Below are 13,530 nucleotides of genomic sequence, written 5' to 3'. Positions count from 1 at the left end.
TCTTCATTTGATGTTCTAGGGTTTCAGGATTGTTGATTCTCTGTTTGGCTTAGTTTTTCGGATCTTTGTTGTGGAGGGACGGCGTGGTGTTTCTGCCTAGAGCGCCATCTTGCCGGAACTCCGATAGGCATTTTTTTTTTTAAGTGGAATTCACATATTATGTACCAGGATAAACTCCAAATGGATCTGAGATTTAAATATTTAGAACTTAAACCATATAAAGTTTAGAAGAAAAGATGGATTTCTTTTTATCTTTGGAGTGGGACAGCCTTTTTTACTATGACTTAAAGTCTCAGAGCCATAAAAGCAAAGCTTGATAAGACTATATAAAATTTAAAAACTTCTGCATGGCCAAATAAACCCCATAAGCAAGGTCAAGACACAAAATGACAAACTTGGAGAAAAGATATGCAACTCATATCACAAAGGACTGCTCTCCCTAATGTATAATGAGTTCCTAGAAAAGATAACAGTTCAGTAGAAAAATGGTTAGAGCACATGGATGATCACAGAAAAAGAAAACCAAATGGTTCTTGTTAGATGTCATGAAGTTGATTTTGACTCATAGCAACCCAATGTGACAGAGTAGAACTGCCCCATAGGATTTTCTAAGCTGTGATCTTTACGGAGGCAAATCGCCAGGTCTTTCACGGAGCTGCTGGGTGGGTTCAAACCACAAACCTTTCGGCTGGCAACTGAGTGCTTAACTGTTGCGCCACCAGGGCTTCTTAAATGTATAAAAAGATGCTCAATCTCTAAGTAGGAAAAAGTAAATTAAAACTACACTGAGAAGACTAAGTGGCACAACCCCTCTTGAAGAGAATTTGGCAGTTATCTACCAAGATTACAGATACATTTAGCCTTTAACTCAGTAGTCCTACTCTTGGGAATCCCTCCTATAGAAACTCTTGTATTAACGTGAAATGACATACATACAGGTTATTTTTGCAGTGTTGTTTATTTAGTACAGTCCTACTCTCACACACATGGGGTTGCCATGAATTGAAACTGGTTAGATTTTTTTGTTTATTTACTAGCAAAAGTTTCAGAACAATCCAGCAGTAGGAGATTGGTTAAATAAACCCTGGTGAATCCACCAAATTGAATATTACACAACTCAATGTAAAAAGAACAAGGAACCTCTCTGTGTGTTGTTATGGAAAAAAGCAAGGTGCAGAATAGTGTGTGGCAACCTTTTGTGAAAGAAAGAGGGAGAGTAATATTTATTCTTGTCAGCCAATATTTACAAAACGAAACACTGGGAGATTAAAAAAAAAAAAAAGTTGCCTATTGAGGTTAGAGAAAAACCGGGTGGATTAGAATGAGATATTTTTTAGTATATACCTTTTTATATTGTTTTGATTTTTTTGAACCCCATCATTGGTGGTTCAGTGGTAAAGTTCTCCCCTTTCGTGCGGGAGACCCAGGTTTGATTTCTCGCCAGTGTACCTCACGTGCAGTGGGAGCTTGTGCGTTGCTATGATACCGAAAAGGTTTCAGTGGAGCTTCCAGACTAAGATAGACTAGTAAGAAAGGCCTGGCAATCTGCTTCTGAAAATCAGCCAATGAAAACCCTATAGATCATGTAATGGATTGAATTGTGTCCCCCCAAAATACGTGTCAACTTGGTTAAGCCGTGATTCCCAGTATTGTGTGGTTGTCCTCCATTTTGTGATTGATGTAATTTTCCTATGTGTTGTAAATCCTAATCTCTACCTGTGGTTAATGAGGCAAGATTATATTATGTTAAAGAGGATTAAGGTGGGATGTAACACCCTTACTCAGGTCACATCCCTGATCCAATGTAAAGGGAGTCTTCCTGGAGAAACTTTATCTCACAGGAGATAAAAGGAAGCAAGCAGAGAGTTGGGGACCTCATACCACCAAGAAAGCAGCAGCTCCGGGAGCAGAGCTCGTCCTTTGGACCCAGGGTTCTTGCACGGAGAAGCTCCTAGACCAGGGGAAGATTGATGACAAGGACCTTCCCCTAGAGCCGACAGTGAGAAAAAGCCTTCCCCTGGAGCTGGCAGCTTAAATTCAGACTTCTAGCCTCCTAGACTGTGAGAGAGTAAATTTCTCTTTGTTAAAACCATCCATTTGTGGTATTTCTGTTACAGCAGCACTAGATAACTAACACAGATCACAACGATCTGATCCACAACTGATCATGGGAATGGCTCAGGACTGGGCAGTGTTTCACGCCATTGTGCGTGGGATCACGAGTCAGGGTCTGACTCAGTGGTAGCTAACAACAAGAAGTATCAAAAAAACCCCACTACCATTGAGTGGATTCCGACTCGTAGCGACCCTATAGGACAGAATAGAACTGCCCCATGCAGTTTCCAAGGCTGTAATCTTTATGGAAGCAGACTGCCACATCTTTCTCCCAAGGAGTGGCTGATGGGTTCGAACTGCTGACCTTTCGGTTAGCGGCCTAATGCTTAACCACTGCGCCACCAGGGCAACAACAAGAATATTTCCCATTAATTTTTTGAATCATAGAAAAAAACAAAGTATATAAATAAGATAAATGTGATCCTTTAAGTTTTTTAAAAAAAGACAAGTCTACATTTTAAAAATAATTAGTGACAAACTGTTATTAAGTAGTTAATGTTATAGATTAGTATAAATACTAACAGTTTCCCTAGTAAGCAATGAATTTCAAACCACAAGTCGAGGGTGTATTGTATGCTTTTAAAATAGACTTCGTAGTAGTTGGGAACCCACTGAACTTGAGGCTTTCTTGTCCCATCTAGGAAAAACTTCTTGAAAAATGATGTATCCTTTCAATAGGTGGCAGTCTTTCCTCTGTTACAAACTAAGGGCTAAATTCCTGATAACCCAAGCCAAACCTGTTGCTGTCGATTCTGACTCTGGTGACCCTATAGAGCAGAGTAGAATTGCCCCCTTAGGATTTCCAAGGAGCAGCTGGTGGATTCGAACTGCCAGCCTCTTTTGGTTAACAGCTGAGCTCTTAACCACTGCACCTCCTAGTAGTAGTTATCATCGCTTCTCTTTGTGAACAACCTACTTCCAAAAAATTTTACCTGATGATAAGTTTAAAGCAACCAATGGAATCACTGATTCAGTATCAACTTTAGTTAAAGGTAAATTATTAATTTTTTAAAATCATGCTGCATTAGCTAGCACACCTGCTAAGGTAACTTTCCCTGCTTATAGTAAGGGGCATGTGGCAGATAAGACATTGCATTGCCACAGATGAGATTTTATTTTTAAACCCACCAGAGGGAAAAACCCATCAATATATATAAGAATCATAAGTACTGCCATGTCTTCATTTAAATAATAGAATCGAAGATCCTGCTATAATTCCTTAAATTTCTCCTATTTCTTGACTATGTGAATTTCGGTATGAGAACGCATGTCAGCACTTTTTTCATAGTAGTTGGTCCTTTGACTGTTGAAAGTGTTATGCTTGTCTGTCAGAGCCTGTTCCTAGCAGTGCTGAGCCACCTAGGAACGCATCTTCCCAAGCTTCTTGGTCTGGGCAGTTTAGACCCATCAGTGCAAAGCAAGCAATTTTACCAAGTTTCTAAAACCTGAGGAAACGTGGTAGGTCTGGAAGACGCTTCAAGAGGTAGATCACTTGTTAAAATTTGCATCGTACTCTCAGGAAAATCTAACTTGTTTTAGAAAGATAAATTTCTGCCTTAATCATGGAGATTTTTAGCCTAAGCCTAGCAACTTATTCCAATATCTCCCCATCCTTACTCCAGCAAGAAGTTCTTCCTTAATGTCTACTTTGAATCCCTCTGTTATATTTTTGTTATGTTTTCCCTCCTGGTCCACATTTACTGGAATTGGAAAACAGGAGTATAGATCATTTTTTAAAATACTCAAAAAACAGCTGCTTCTGAGGAAAGCATGATATTTTGAAACTGGAAGAGTGATTGACTCAGCTGTCATGATTTTTTAAATTTAATGATTCATTTTTATAGTCTCATTTGTAAAGAAAATAACATTTATTTGTCAAAAATAAATGTTTCATTATCTTTTAAATTGAGAAACACAACACCAACTAATTTTTCTCAAGGTCACGGTGAATAGACATATTTATGACAGAACCAGAAAAAAAGAACACACAGCTTTCATGTTTAAGTGAAAAACTTTTTTATTGCATTGTTACACGGCATGTTATTTGTAAGTACCCTATGAGACCAGATCTTGAAATAGTGTTGGAAAATTTCACAATGGATAGGGAAAATATAAATTTGAAAAATTCTGAAGCCCAATTTTGCTATTTTAATGTATACAAAGTATACATTAACAAAATATTGATAATTGAAGTATTATTTTAAGAAGGAGATAAGAATTTGTCATTAGCAAACCATATGCTGAGGGTGGCTACTGAACTGGAATAGTTTTTCTTAAGTAAGTTGAATAATTCCTCTTATAATCTTATTTAGAGAATACATTTAATTTTCTTATCATTCCCTTTCTCCATAATACAAAGATAAACCTTGAATTTGTAATCAGATTGGTACTAATTTCAAGTTATTAATGACTAAATGAGGTATTACTAAACTGTCATTTTAAATGCTTTGACTCTTTTGTTTCTCTTATAGAGAAGAAAACTTCACCTCAGCCCGGAACACTGTAGTAACTTTTATGTGGAACAGTATGGGAAAATGTTTTTTCCCAATTTAACAGCTTACATGAGTTCTGGACCACTTGTTGCCATGATATTAGCTAGACATAAAGCCATCTCTTACTGGAAAGAACTTTTGGGACCAAGTAATAGCTTAATAGCTAAGGAAACACATCCAGACAGGTAATTTTCCTAGGGGAAAAATACGCAATCTATATGTGAAAATGAAAAAAAAATTCTGATTTTATTGTAATAGGAATTTCCTTTCTTATGGAAGTTTTTCTAAATTAGTTTTTTTTTTAAGGGGGGGGTTCATTTTAGATTTTAACCATTTAAATCTATGTCTTAATCCAAATATCACAAAAGACCTCAGGAGATGTCTGATTTATGATTAATTAGCCTTATTCTTCTCTCATCCTGTCCCAAAGTAGGGTTTTTCATGGGAAAATTGGTATGATATTTTAGAAGAATATTGGTAATATTGGACCAGAAATACAAAATTTTAGCATTATCATTAATGTCTGGAAGGTAACTGAATTCTTGCACTTTTGAATAGCCATTGCTTTTTCACTTCTCCTAAAACAATGCCTCTTTTTCACCCAGAGAACTCCTAGTTTCCCAGTGTATCTCTCCTGCTGTTTAAATACATTTGACTCTCATCGAGATAGATTTAAGCTGAAATTCAAAATAGATTAAAGCCTCCATATGTAAGAAGTGACAATGCTTTGGTAAAATTCCTAAATAGAATACATATGTAAAAAATGAGGAAAGGACATCAGATTGAATGATCATCATCTCTAACTTGCTTTTAGTCTAAGAGCAATTTATGGCACAGATGATCTAAGGAATGCACTTCATGGGAGTAATGACTTTGCTACAGCAGAGAGAGAAATTCGATTCATGTTTCCTGAAGGTGAGTTACATATGAATAATTTGTCAATTCCATCTGCTTATTATTTGCTTTTTCTTTTATTTGGGGGATGTAGGTGGGAAGGGAGATAACAGGATTTTTCTCCAATACATTTTATCAGATTCAAGTCGTAGTTACTTAAAAACTTGAAGTAAAGAATAAAGAACTCAACATTTCCCTTAGAACCAAGTTGTGCCCTCTAAGAAATATCCTGAGAAGAGTTTACTTTTTTTCCTTTCTCTTCTCTTGGACTGGACTTATTTAGGGTCTACGTTTCTCTTCTCCTCCTGTGTTACTCCTTAAAAATCTGTCTTGAAAATTGTGATTGATCCCAAGGTTCACCCTTCAGCCAAAGATTAGACAACCCCATAAAACAAAACGAGACTAATGGGGCACAACAGCCCAGGGACAAGGACTAGAAGGCAGGAGGGGACGGGAAAGCTGGTAAATAGGGAACCCAAGGTCGAGAAAGGAGAGTGTTGACATGTCATGGGATTGTTAACCAATGTCATAAAAAAATATGTGTACTGTTTAATGAGAAACTACTTGTTCTGTAAACCTTCATCTAAACTACAATAAAATTTTAAAAAAAGGAAAATCATGATTGATTTACTATTTTCTCTAACAATTTCTTGTTTGTCTAACAAAGTCTCATGCAGTTGTGAAATTAATAATTCTCAGATCCTTTTATTGTTTGCATCCTGTTATGGAAGTGATAAACCTTCTTTCAGAAGTAGACTTAAAGACATGGAAGCTCCATAGATACATCCAAACTCCCTGAGGGACCGAATTGCCAGGCTGAGGGCTGTGGGGACCATGGTCTCAGGGAACATCTAGCTCAATTGGCATAACATAGTTTATAAAGAAAATGTTCTACATCCTACTTTGCTGAGTAGCGTCTGGGGTCTTAAAAGCTTGTGATCGGCCATCTAAGATACTCCACTGGTCCCACCCCATCTGCAGCAAGGGAGAATGAAGTAAACCAAAGACACAAGGAAAAGATTAGTCCAAAGGACTAATGAACCACGACTACCACAGTCTCCACCATACTGAGTCCAGTACAACTAGATGGTGCCCGGCTACCACCACTGACTGCTGTGACAGGGATCACAATAGAAGGTCCTGGACAGAGCTGAAGAAAAATGTACAACAAAATTCTAACTCAGAAAAAAAGACCAGACTTACTGGCCCAACAGAGACTGGAGAAACCCCGAGAGTATGACCCCCGGACGTACTTTTAGCTCAGTAATGAAGTCACTCTTGAGGTTCACCCTTCATCCAAAGATTAGACAGCCCCATAAAACAAAATGAGACTAAAGAGGCACACCAGCCCAGGGGCAAGGACTAGAACGCAGGAGGGGACACGAAAGCTGGTAATAGGGAACCCAAGATCAAGAAGGTAGAGTGTTGACATGTTGTGGGGTTGTTAACCAATGTCATAAACAATATGTGTACTAACTGTTTAATGAGAAGCTAGTTTGTTCTGTAAACCTTCATGTAAAGTATAAAAAAAAAAAAAAGACTTAAAGAGGAACAGCAATAGCCAGCTAAAGTTTCTTGTTTGTCTTCAATATTTTTAGAGCTGAAAGAAAATTTGGTGATTTTCATTATAAAGAAAAAAATGTAAAGCATTGGGCAGCTTTGCTTTTTTGGGGGGATGCATATTGTTTTTCTCTTAAGTCATTTAGAGCTGTTCCTCAGTATTTTCTACTGAAGATTCATTAAAATTTAAAAAAAAAAAAAAACCCTGTCTTAGAGATTTTAAAAGTCCCTGATTCTTAAACAAACAACCCCAAAACTACTGTTTTATAGATATTTGTACATAAAAGGATTTTCCCACCTATGTATTTTAGTCTTACCGATCAGATGTAAGTTGTCACATATCCATTTCATTACAATATCTTTTTCTTTATAATTTTTTTGTGGAAAATTTGAAGCATTCATAGAAGTAAACAGAATAATAAAACAAACCTCTAATTAACCCATTACCCAACCTTAGCAATTGTGGTCACTCTTGTTTCATCTATATACCTCTCTCCCCGAGCTCCTTCTTCTCCTGCTCCCATATTATTTTGAAGCACATTTCAATATGAGATGTCTTTCTAATGTGGTAGCACTGTAGGTTTAGTCCTACTAGTGAATTATCTTAAGTAAAAGGTATATTTGGAAGCTCTTCTTACTCGTAGGTTTATATTCCTTAGCTGTTATTTTAGATTGCCTTTGTTTTTTTCCCATTGATTGGCCTGTAGACCTGAGTTTAGATATTTGTGAAGCAACAAGTTGTGGGATAAATATAAACTCTTAGTTACCCACCACACTGTAGATCTTTCGCTATGAGAATGTGAAGTTCTCTGGAGCATGATCTCAGAGAGTTTGTGGTGTGAGCTTCTTAGCAAGTGATCAATAACTGTGAAAAACTCTATATGATGAGCCACTAAGGCAAGTTATAAAGATTCAAAGACATGTTCCTAACTCTTGCAAGGGTAGTTCTCTCCCTTTTCCTTCTCTCTCTCTTTTAATAATATTTATTGTGTTTTAGGTAAAAGGTTACATAGCAAATTAGGTTCCACTTTCACAATTTTTATACAGATTGTTCCGTGCTATTGGTTACAGTTTTTACAATGTGTCAGCATTCTCATTCTTTCCATTCTGTTTGTTCTGTTTCCATTGATCTAGCTTCCCTGCCTGCCTTGCCTTCTCGCCTTTACTTTTGGATAAATGTTACTGTTTGGTCTCATATAGTTAATCGTTTAAGGGAGCACATTACTCATGGGTGATGCTGTTTATTTTATAAGCCAATCTATTAATTGATTGAAAGGTGACCTGCAGAAATAGCTTCAATTCAATGTTCAAAGGTTATCTTAGGGATAGTCTCTCAGGTGTTCCTCTAGTCTCTATCGGTCCAGTAGGTCTGGCCTTTTTAAAGAATTCAAGTGTTTTTCTACATTTTACTCCCGTTCTATATGGGACCTTTTATCATGTCCCTGGTCTGAATGGTTGGTATTTGTACTGGGGCACTGGCTAGTTCCTCTGGTCTCAGGTTTGAAGAGGTTATGGTTCGTGTAGGCTGTTAGTCTTGTGGATTGGTTTCTTCTTTGAGCCTTTGATTTCCATCATTCTCTTTTGCTCCATACAAGTAGAGACCAATAGTTGTATTTTAGATGGCTGCTCACAAGCTTTTAAGACCCCAGATGCTACTCACCAAACTCAGATGTAGAACATTGTCTTTGTGAGCTATGTTATGCCAAGTTGACTAAGTTGTCCCCTGAGACTCTCCCCCTTTCTCTTTTAATGTTGTTGTTAGTTGCCCTAGAATCAGTTCCGATTCATGGCAACCCCATGTGTGTAGAGTAGAACTGCTCAATAGGGTTTTCAAGGCTTTCACCTTTCAGAAGCCGATCACCAGGCCTGTCTTCTGAGGCACCTTGGTAGGTTCAAACCACCAACCTTTTTGCTGTTGTGCCATCCAGGGACTCCTCTCTATCTTTTTTTTAAATTGTGCTTTAAAACAGCTGAAGTTACTCATACAAAATGTATACACACATTGTTACGTGACCCTAATTGCTATCCCTATAATGTGACAGCACACTCCTCCTTTCCACCCTGGATTTCCGTGTCCATTCAACCAGCTCCTATCCCTTTCTGCCTTCTCATCTCGCCTCCGGACAGGAGCTGCCCATTTAGTCTCATGTATCTACTTGAGCTAGGAAGCACATTCTTCACAAGTATCATTTTATGTCCCATAGTCCAGTCTATTCTTTGTCTGAAGAGTTGCCTTTGGGAATGGTTTTAGTTCTGGGTTAACAGAGAGTCCAGGGCCATGTCTTCTGGAGTTCCTCCAGTCTCAGTCAGACCATTAAGTCTGGTCTTCTTACTAGAATTTGAGTTCTGCCTCTCACTTTTCTCCTGCTCCGTCAGGGACTTTCTGTTGTGTTCCCTGGCAGGGAGGTCATTGGTGGTAGCTGGGCACCATCTAGTTCTTCTGGTTTCAGGCTGATGGAATCTCTGGTTTATGTGGCCGTTTTGTCTCTCGGGCTAATATTTTCCTTCTGTCTTTGGTGTTCTTTATTTTCCTTTGTTCCAGGTAGGTTGGGACCAATTGATGCATCTTAGATGGCTGTGTGCTAGCTGTTAAGACCCCACACGCTGCTCACCAAAGTGGAATGCAGAACATTGTCTTAATAACTTTGTTATGCCTGTTGACTTAGATGTCCCCTGAAACCATGATCCCCAGACCCTGGCCCCTGCTACTCTGTCCCTCGAAGTGTGTGGTTGTGTTCAGGAAACTTCTTAGCTTTTGCTTTAGTCCAGTGGTGCTGACTTCCCCTGTATTGTGTGTTGTCCTTCCCTTCACCTAAGATAATTCTTGTCTACTATCTAGTTAGCGAATTTCCCTCTCTCTCCCTCCCCACACTTGTAACCATCAAAGAATGTTTTCTTCTGTGTTTAAACCTTTTCTTGAGTTCTTATAATAGTGGTCTCATACAATATTTGTCCTTTTGCGACTGCCTAATTTCACGCAGCATAATACCTTCCAGATTCATCCATGTTATGAGATGTTTCACGGATTCATTGTTGTTCTTTATCGTTGCATAGTATTCCACTATGTGAATATACCGTAATTTGTTTATCCATTTGTCTGTTGATGGGCACTTGGGTTGTTTCCATCTTTTTGCTATTGTGAACAGTGGGGCAGTGAACATGGGTGTGCATATATCTATTCATGTGATGGCTCTTTTTTCTCTAGGATATATTCCAAGGAGTGGGATTTCTGGATCATATGGTAATTCTATTTATAGCTTTTTAAGGAAGTACCAAATTGATTTCCAAAGCAGTTGTACCATTTTACATTCCCACCAGCAGTGTGTAAGTGTTCCAGTCTGTCCACAACCTCTCCAGCATTTATTATTTTGCGTTTTTTGGATTAATGCTAGCCTTGTTAGGGTGAGATGGTATCTCATTGTAATTTTGATTTGCATTTCTCTAATGGCTAATGATCGTGAGCATTTCCTCATGTGTCTGTTAGCCACCTGAATGTCTTCTTTGGTGAATTGCCTGTTCACATCCTTTGCCCATTTTTCAATTGGGTTGTTTGTCTTTCTGTTGTTGAAATTTTGCAGTACCTTGTAGATTTTAGAGATTAGACCCTGATCGGATATGTCATAGCCAAAATTTTTTTGCCAGTCTATAGATTATCTTTCGACTCTTTTGGTGAAGTCTTTTGATGAGCATAAGTGTTTGATTTTTAGGACCTCCCAGTTATTTAGTTTCTCTTCTGGTGTTTGTGCATTGTTAGTAATGTTTTGTATTCTGTTTATGCCATGTATTAGGGCTCCTAGTATTGTCCCTATTTTTTCTTCCATGATCTTCATCGTTTTCGATTTTATATTTAAGTCTTTGATCCATTTACAGTTAGTTTTTGTGCATGGTGTGAGGTATGGGTCTTGTTTCATATTTTTGCAGATGTATATCCAGTTACACCAGCACCATTTGTTAAAGAGACTGTTTTTTTCCCCCAATTAATGGACTCTGGGCCTTTGTCAAATATCACCTGCTCATAGGTGGATGAAGTTATGTCTGGACTCTCAATTCTGTTCCATTGGTCTATGTATCTGTTGTTATACCAGTACCAAGCTGTTTTGAATACTGTGGTGGTATAAGAGGTTCTAAGATCAGGTAGTGTGAGGCCTCCCACTTTGTTCTTCAGTAATGCTTTACTTATCCGGGGCCCCTTCCATTTCCATATGAAGTTGGTGATTTGTTCCTCCATCTGATTAAAAAATGCCTTTGGAATTTGGATCGGGATTTCGTTGTATCTGTAGATCACTTTGGGTAGAATTGACATTTTCACAATGTTGAGTCTTCCTATCCATGAGCAAGGTATGTTTTTCCGCTTCTCTAGGTCTCTTTTGGTTTCTTGCGGTAGTGTCTTGTAGTTTTCTTTGCATAGGTCTTTTACATCTCTGGTCAGATTTATTCCTAAATATATTATCTTCTTGGGGGCTATTGTAAATGGTATTGATGTGGTGATTTCCTCTTCAGGGTTCTCTTTGTTGGTGTAGAGGAATCCAACTGATTTTCGTATGTTTATCTTGTATCCTGATACTTTTGCTGAAATCTTCTATTAATTCCAATAGTTTTCTTGTGGATTCTTTGGGGTTTTCTGTGTATAAGATCATATCATCTGCAAATAGAGATACTTTTACTTCTTCCTTACCGATGAATTGGATGCCCTTTATTTCTTTTTGTAGCGTAATTGCTCTGGCTAGGACCTCCAGCACAATGTTGAATAAGAGTTGGTGATAAAGGCCATCCTTGTCTGGTTCCCGTTCTCAAGGGGAATGCTTTCAGACTATCTCCATTTAGGATGATGTTAGCTGTTTTGTATAAATTCCCTTTATTATGTTGAGGAATTTCACTTCTATTCCTATTTTGCTGTGAGTTTTTATCATGAATGAGTGTTGGACTTTGTCAAATGCCTTTTGTGCATCAATTGATAAGATCATGTGGTTCTTTTATTTATGTGATAGATTACATTTATTGTTTTTCTAATGTTGAACCATACCTGCATACCTGGTATAAATACCACTTGGTCATGGTGAGTTATTTTTTTGATATGTTGTTGAATTCTATAGGCTAGAATTTTGTTGAGGATTTTCGCATCTATGTTCATGAGGGATATTGGTGTGTAAGTTTCTTTTTTTATGGTCTCTTTACCTGGTTTTGGTATCAGGGTTATGCTGGCTTCATAGAATTAGTTTGGGAGTATTCTAGCCTTTTCTATGCTCTGAAAAACCTTTAACTCTTCTCTGAAAGTTTGGTAGAATTCTCCAGTAAAGCCATCAGCTTTGTTGGGAGTTTTTTTAATTACCTTTTCAATCTCTTCTTTTGTTATAGGTTTATTTAGTTCTACCTCTGTTTGTGTTAGTTTAGGTAGGTGGTGAATTTCTAGAAATTTGTCCATTTCCTCTAGGTTTTCAAATTTGTTAAGAATACAGTTTTTCATAGTATTCTGTTATGATTCTTTTAATTTCAGTTGAGTCTGTTGTGGTATCACCCATCTCATTTCTTATTCAGGTTATTCGCTTTCTCTCCTGTTTTTCTTTTGTTAGTTTGTCCAGTGGTTTATCAATTTTGTTGATCTTTTCAAAGAACCAGCTTTTGGTCTTGTTAACTCTTTCCATTGTTTTTCTCTTCTCTATTTCATTTAATTCTGCTCTGATTCTTATTATTTCCTTTCTTCTGGTGACTAAGGGCTTCTTTTTCTGCTCTCTTTCTATATGTTCGATTTGTAGGGTGAATGTTTTAATTTTGGCCATTTCTTCTTTTTGGATGTGTGCATTTATTGCTATAAATTGGCCTCTGAGCACTGCTTTTGCTGCGTCCCAAAGGTTCTGGTACGATGCGTTTTCATTTTCATTTGATTCTGTGAATTTCTTTATTCCATCCTTAATTTCTTCTGTAACCCAATAGTTTTTGAGCAAGGTTTTGTTCAGTTTCCATGTATTTGATTTCTTTCCTTGTGTTTTCTGTTGTCGATTTCTACTTTTATGGCTTTATGGTCAGGAAAGATGCTTTGTAGTATTTTGATGCTTTGGATTCTGTTAAGACTTGCTTTGTGGCCTAATATGTGGTGTATTCTGGAGTATGTTCCATGTGCATTGGAAAAGAAGGTATGCTTGGCTGCTGTTCGGTGAGGGACTCCTCTCTTTTAATAGGAATGGCTAATTCAAAGTTTTGCTATATTCCATTCATTCAACAAATTTATTGAGTTACCTACTATGTGTTACAAATGCAAAGATGATAAAAAAATGTCTCTGCTCTCAAGATGCCATATTTTAAGTCTATAAAAATATACAATGCACTTTATAAAATTGTAAGTGTCATAAAAAAGCTTTAAAAAGTGAAATGGACAACAGTGAATCTGTGAACCATCTCATAACATGGATGAAACTGGAGGACATTATGCTGAGTGAAATAAGTCAATCACAAAAGGACAAATATTGTATGA

At 37.5% G+C, this 13,530-nt stretch overlaps 1 protein-coding gene across 1 annotated transcript in view; it reads left to right on the top strand.

Moving 5' to 3' along the window:
- The window catches only part of NME5 (NME/NM23 family member 5), a 36,683-nt gene that overhangs the window by 9,134 nt on the left and 14,019 nt on the right, over positions 1-13,530 (top strand). The window contains exons 3-4 of the mRNA XM_004381032.3: positions 4,587-4,792; positions 5,422-5,522. Of these exons, the coding sequence (XP_004381089.1) occupies positions 4,587-4,792; positions 5,422-5,522 (307 nt within the window). The remainder of the gene's footprint in view (positions 1-4,586; positions 4,793-5,421; positions 5,523-13,530) is intronic.

The sequence above is a fragment of the Trichechus manatus genome, unplaced genomic scaffold (assembly GCF_000243295.1).
Source record: "Trichechus manatus latirostris isolate Lorelei unplaced genomic scaffold, TriManLat1.0 scaffold00080, whole genome shotgun sequence".
Classification (NCBI taxonomy): Eukaryota; Metazoa; Chordata; class Mammalia; order Sirenia; family Trichechidae; genus Trichechus; species Trichechus manatus.
This window is presented reverse-complemented; position numbering and strand designations above follow the sequence as displayed.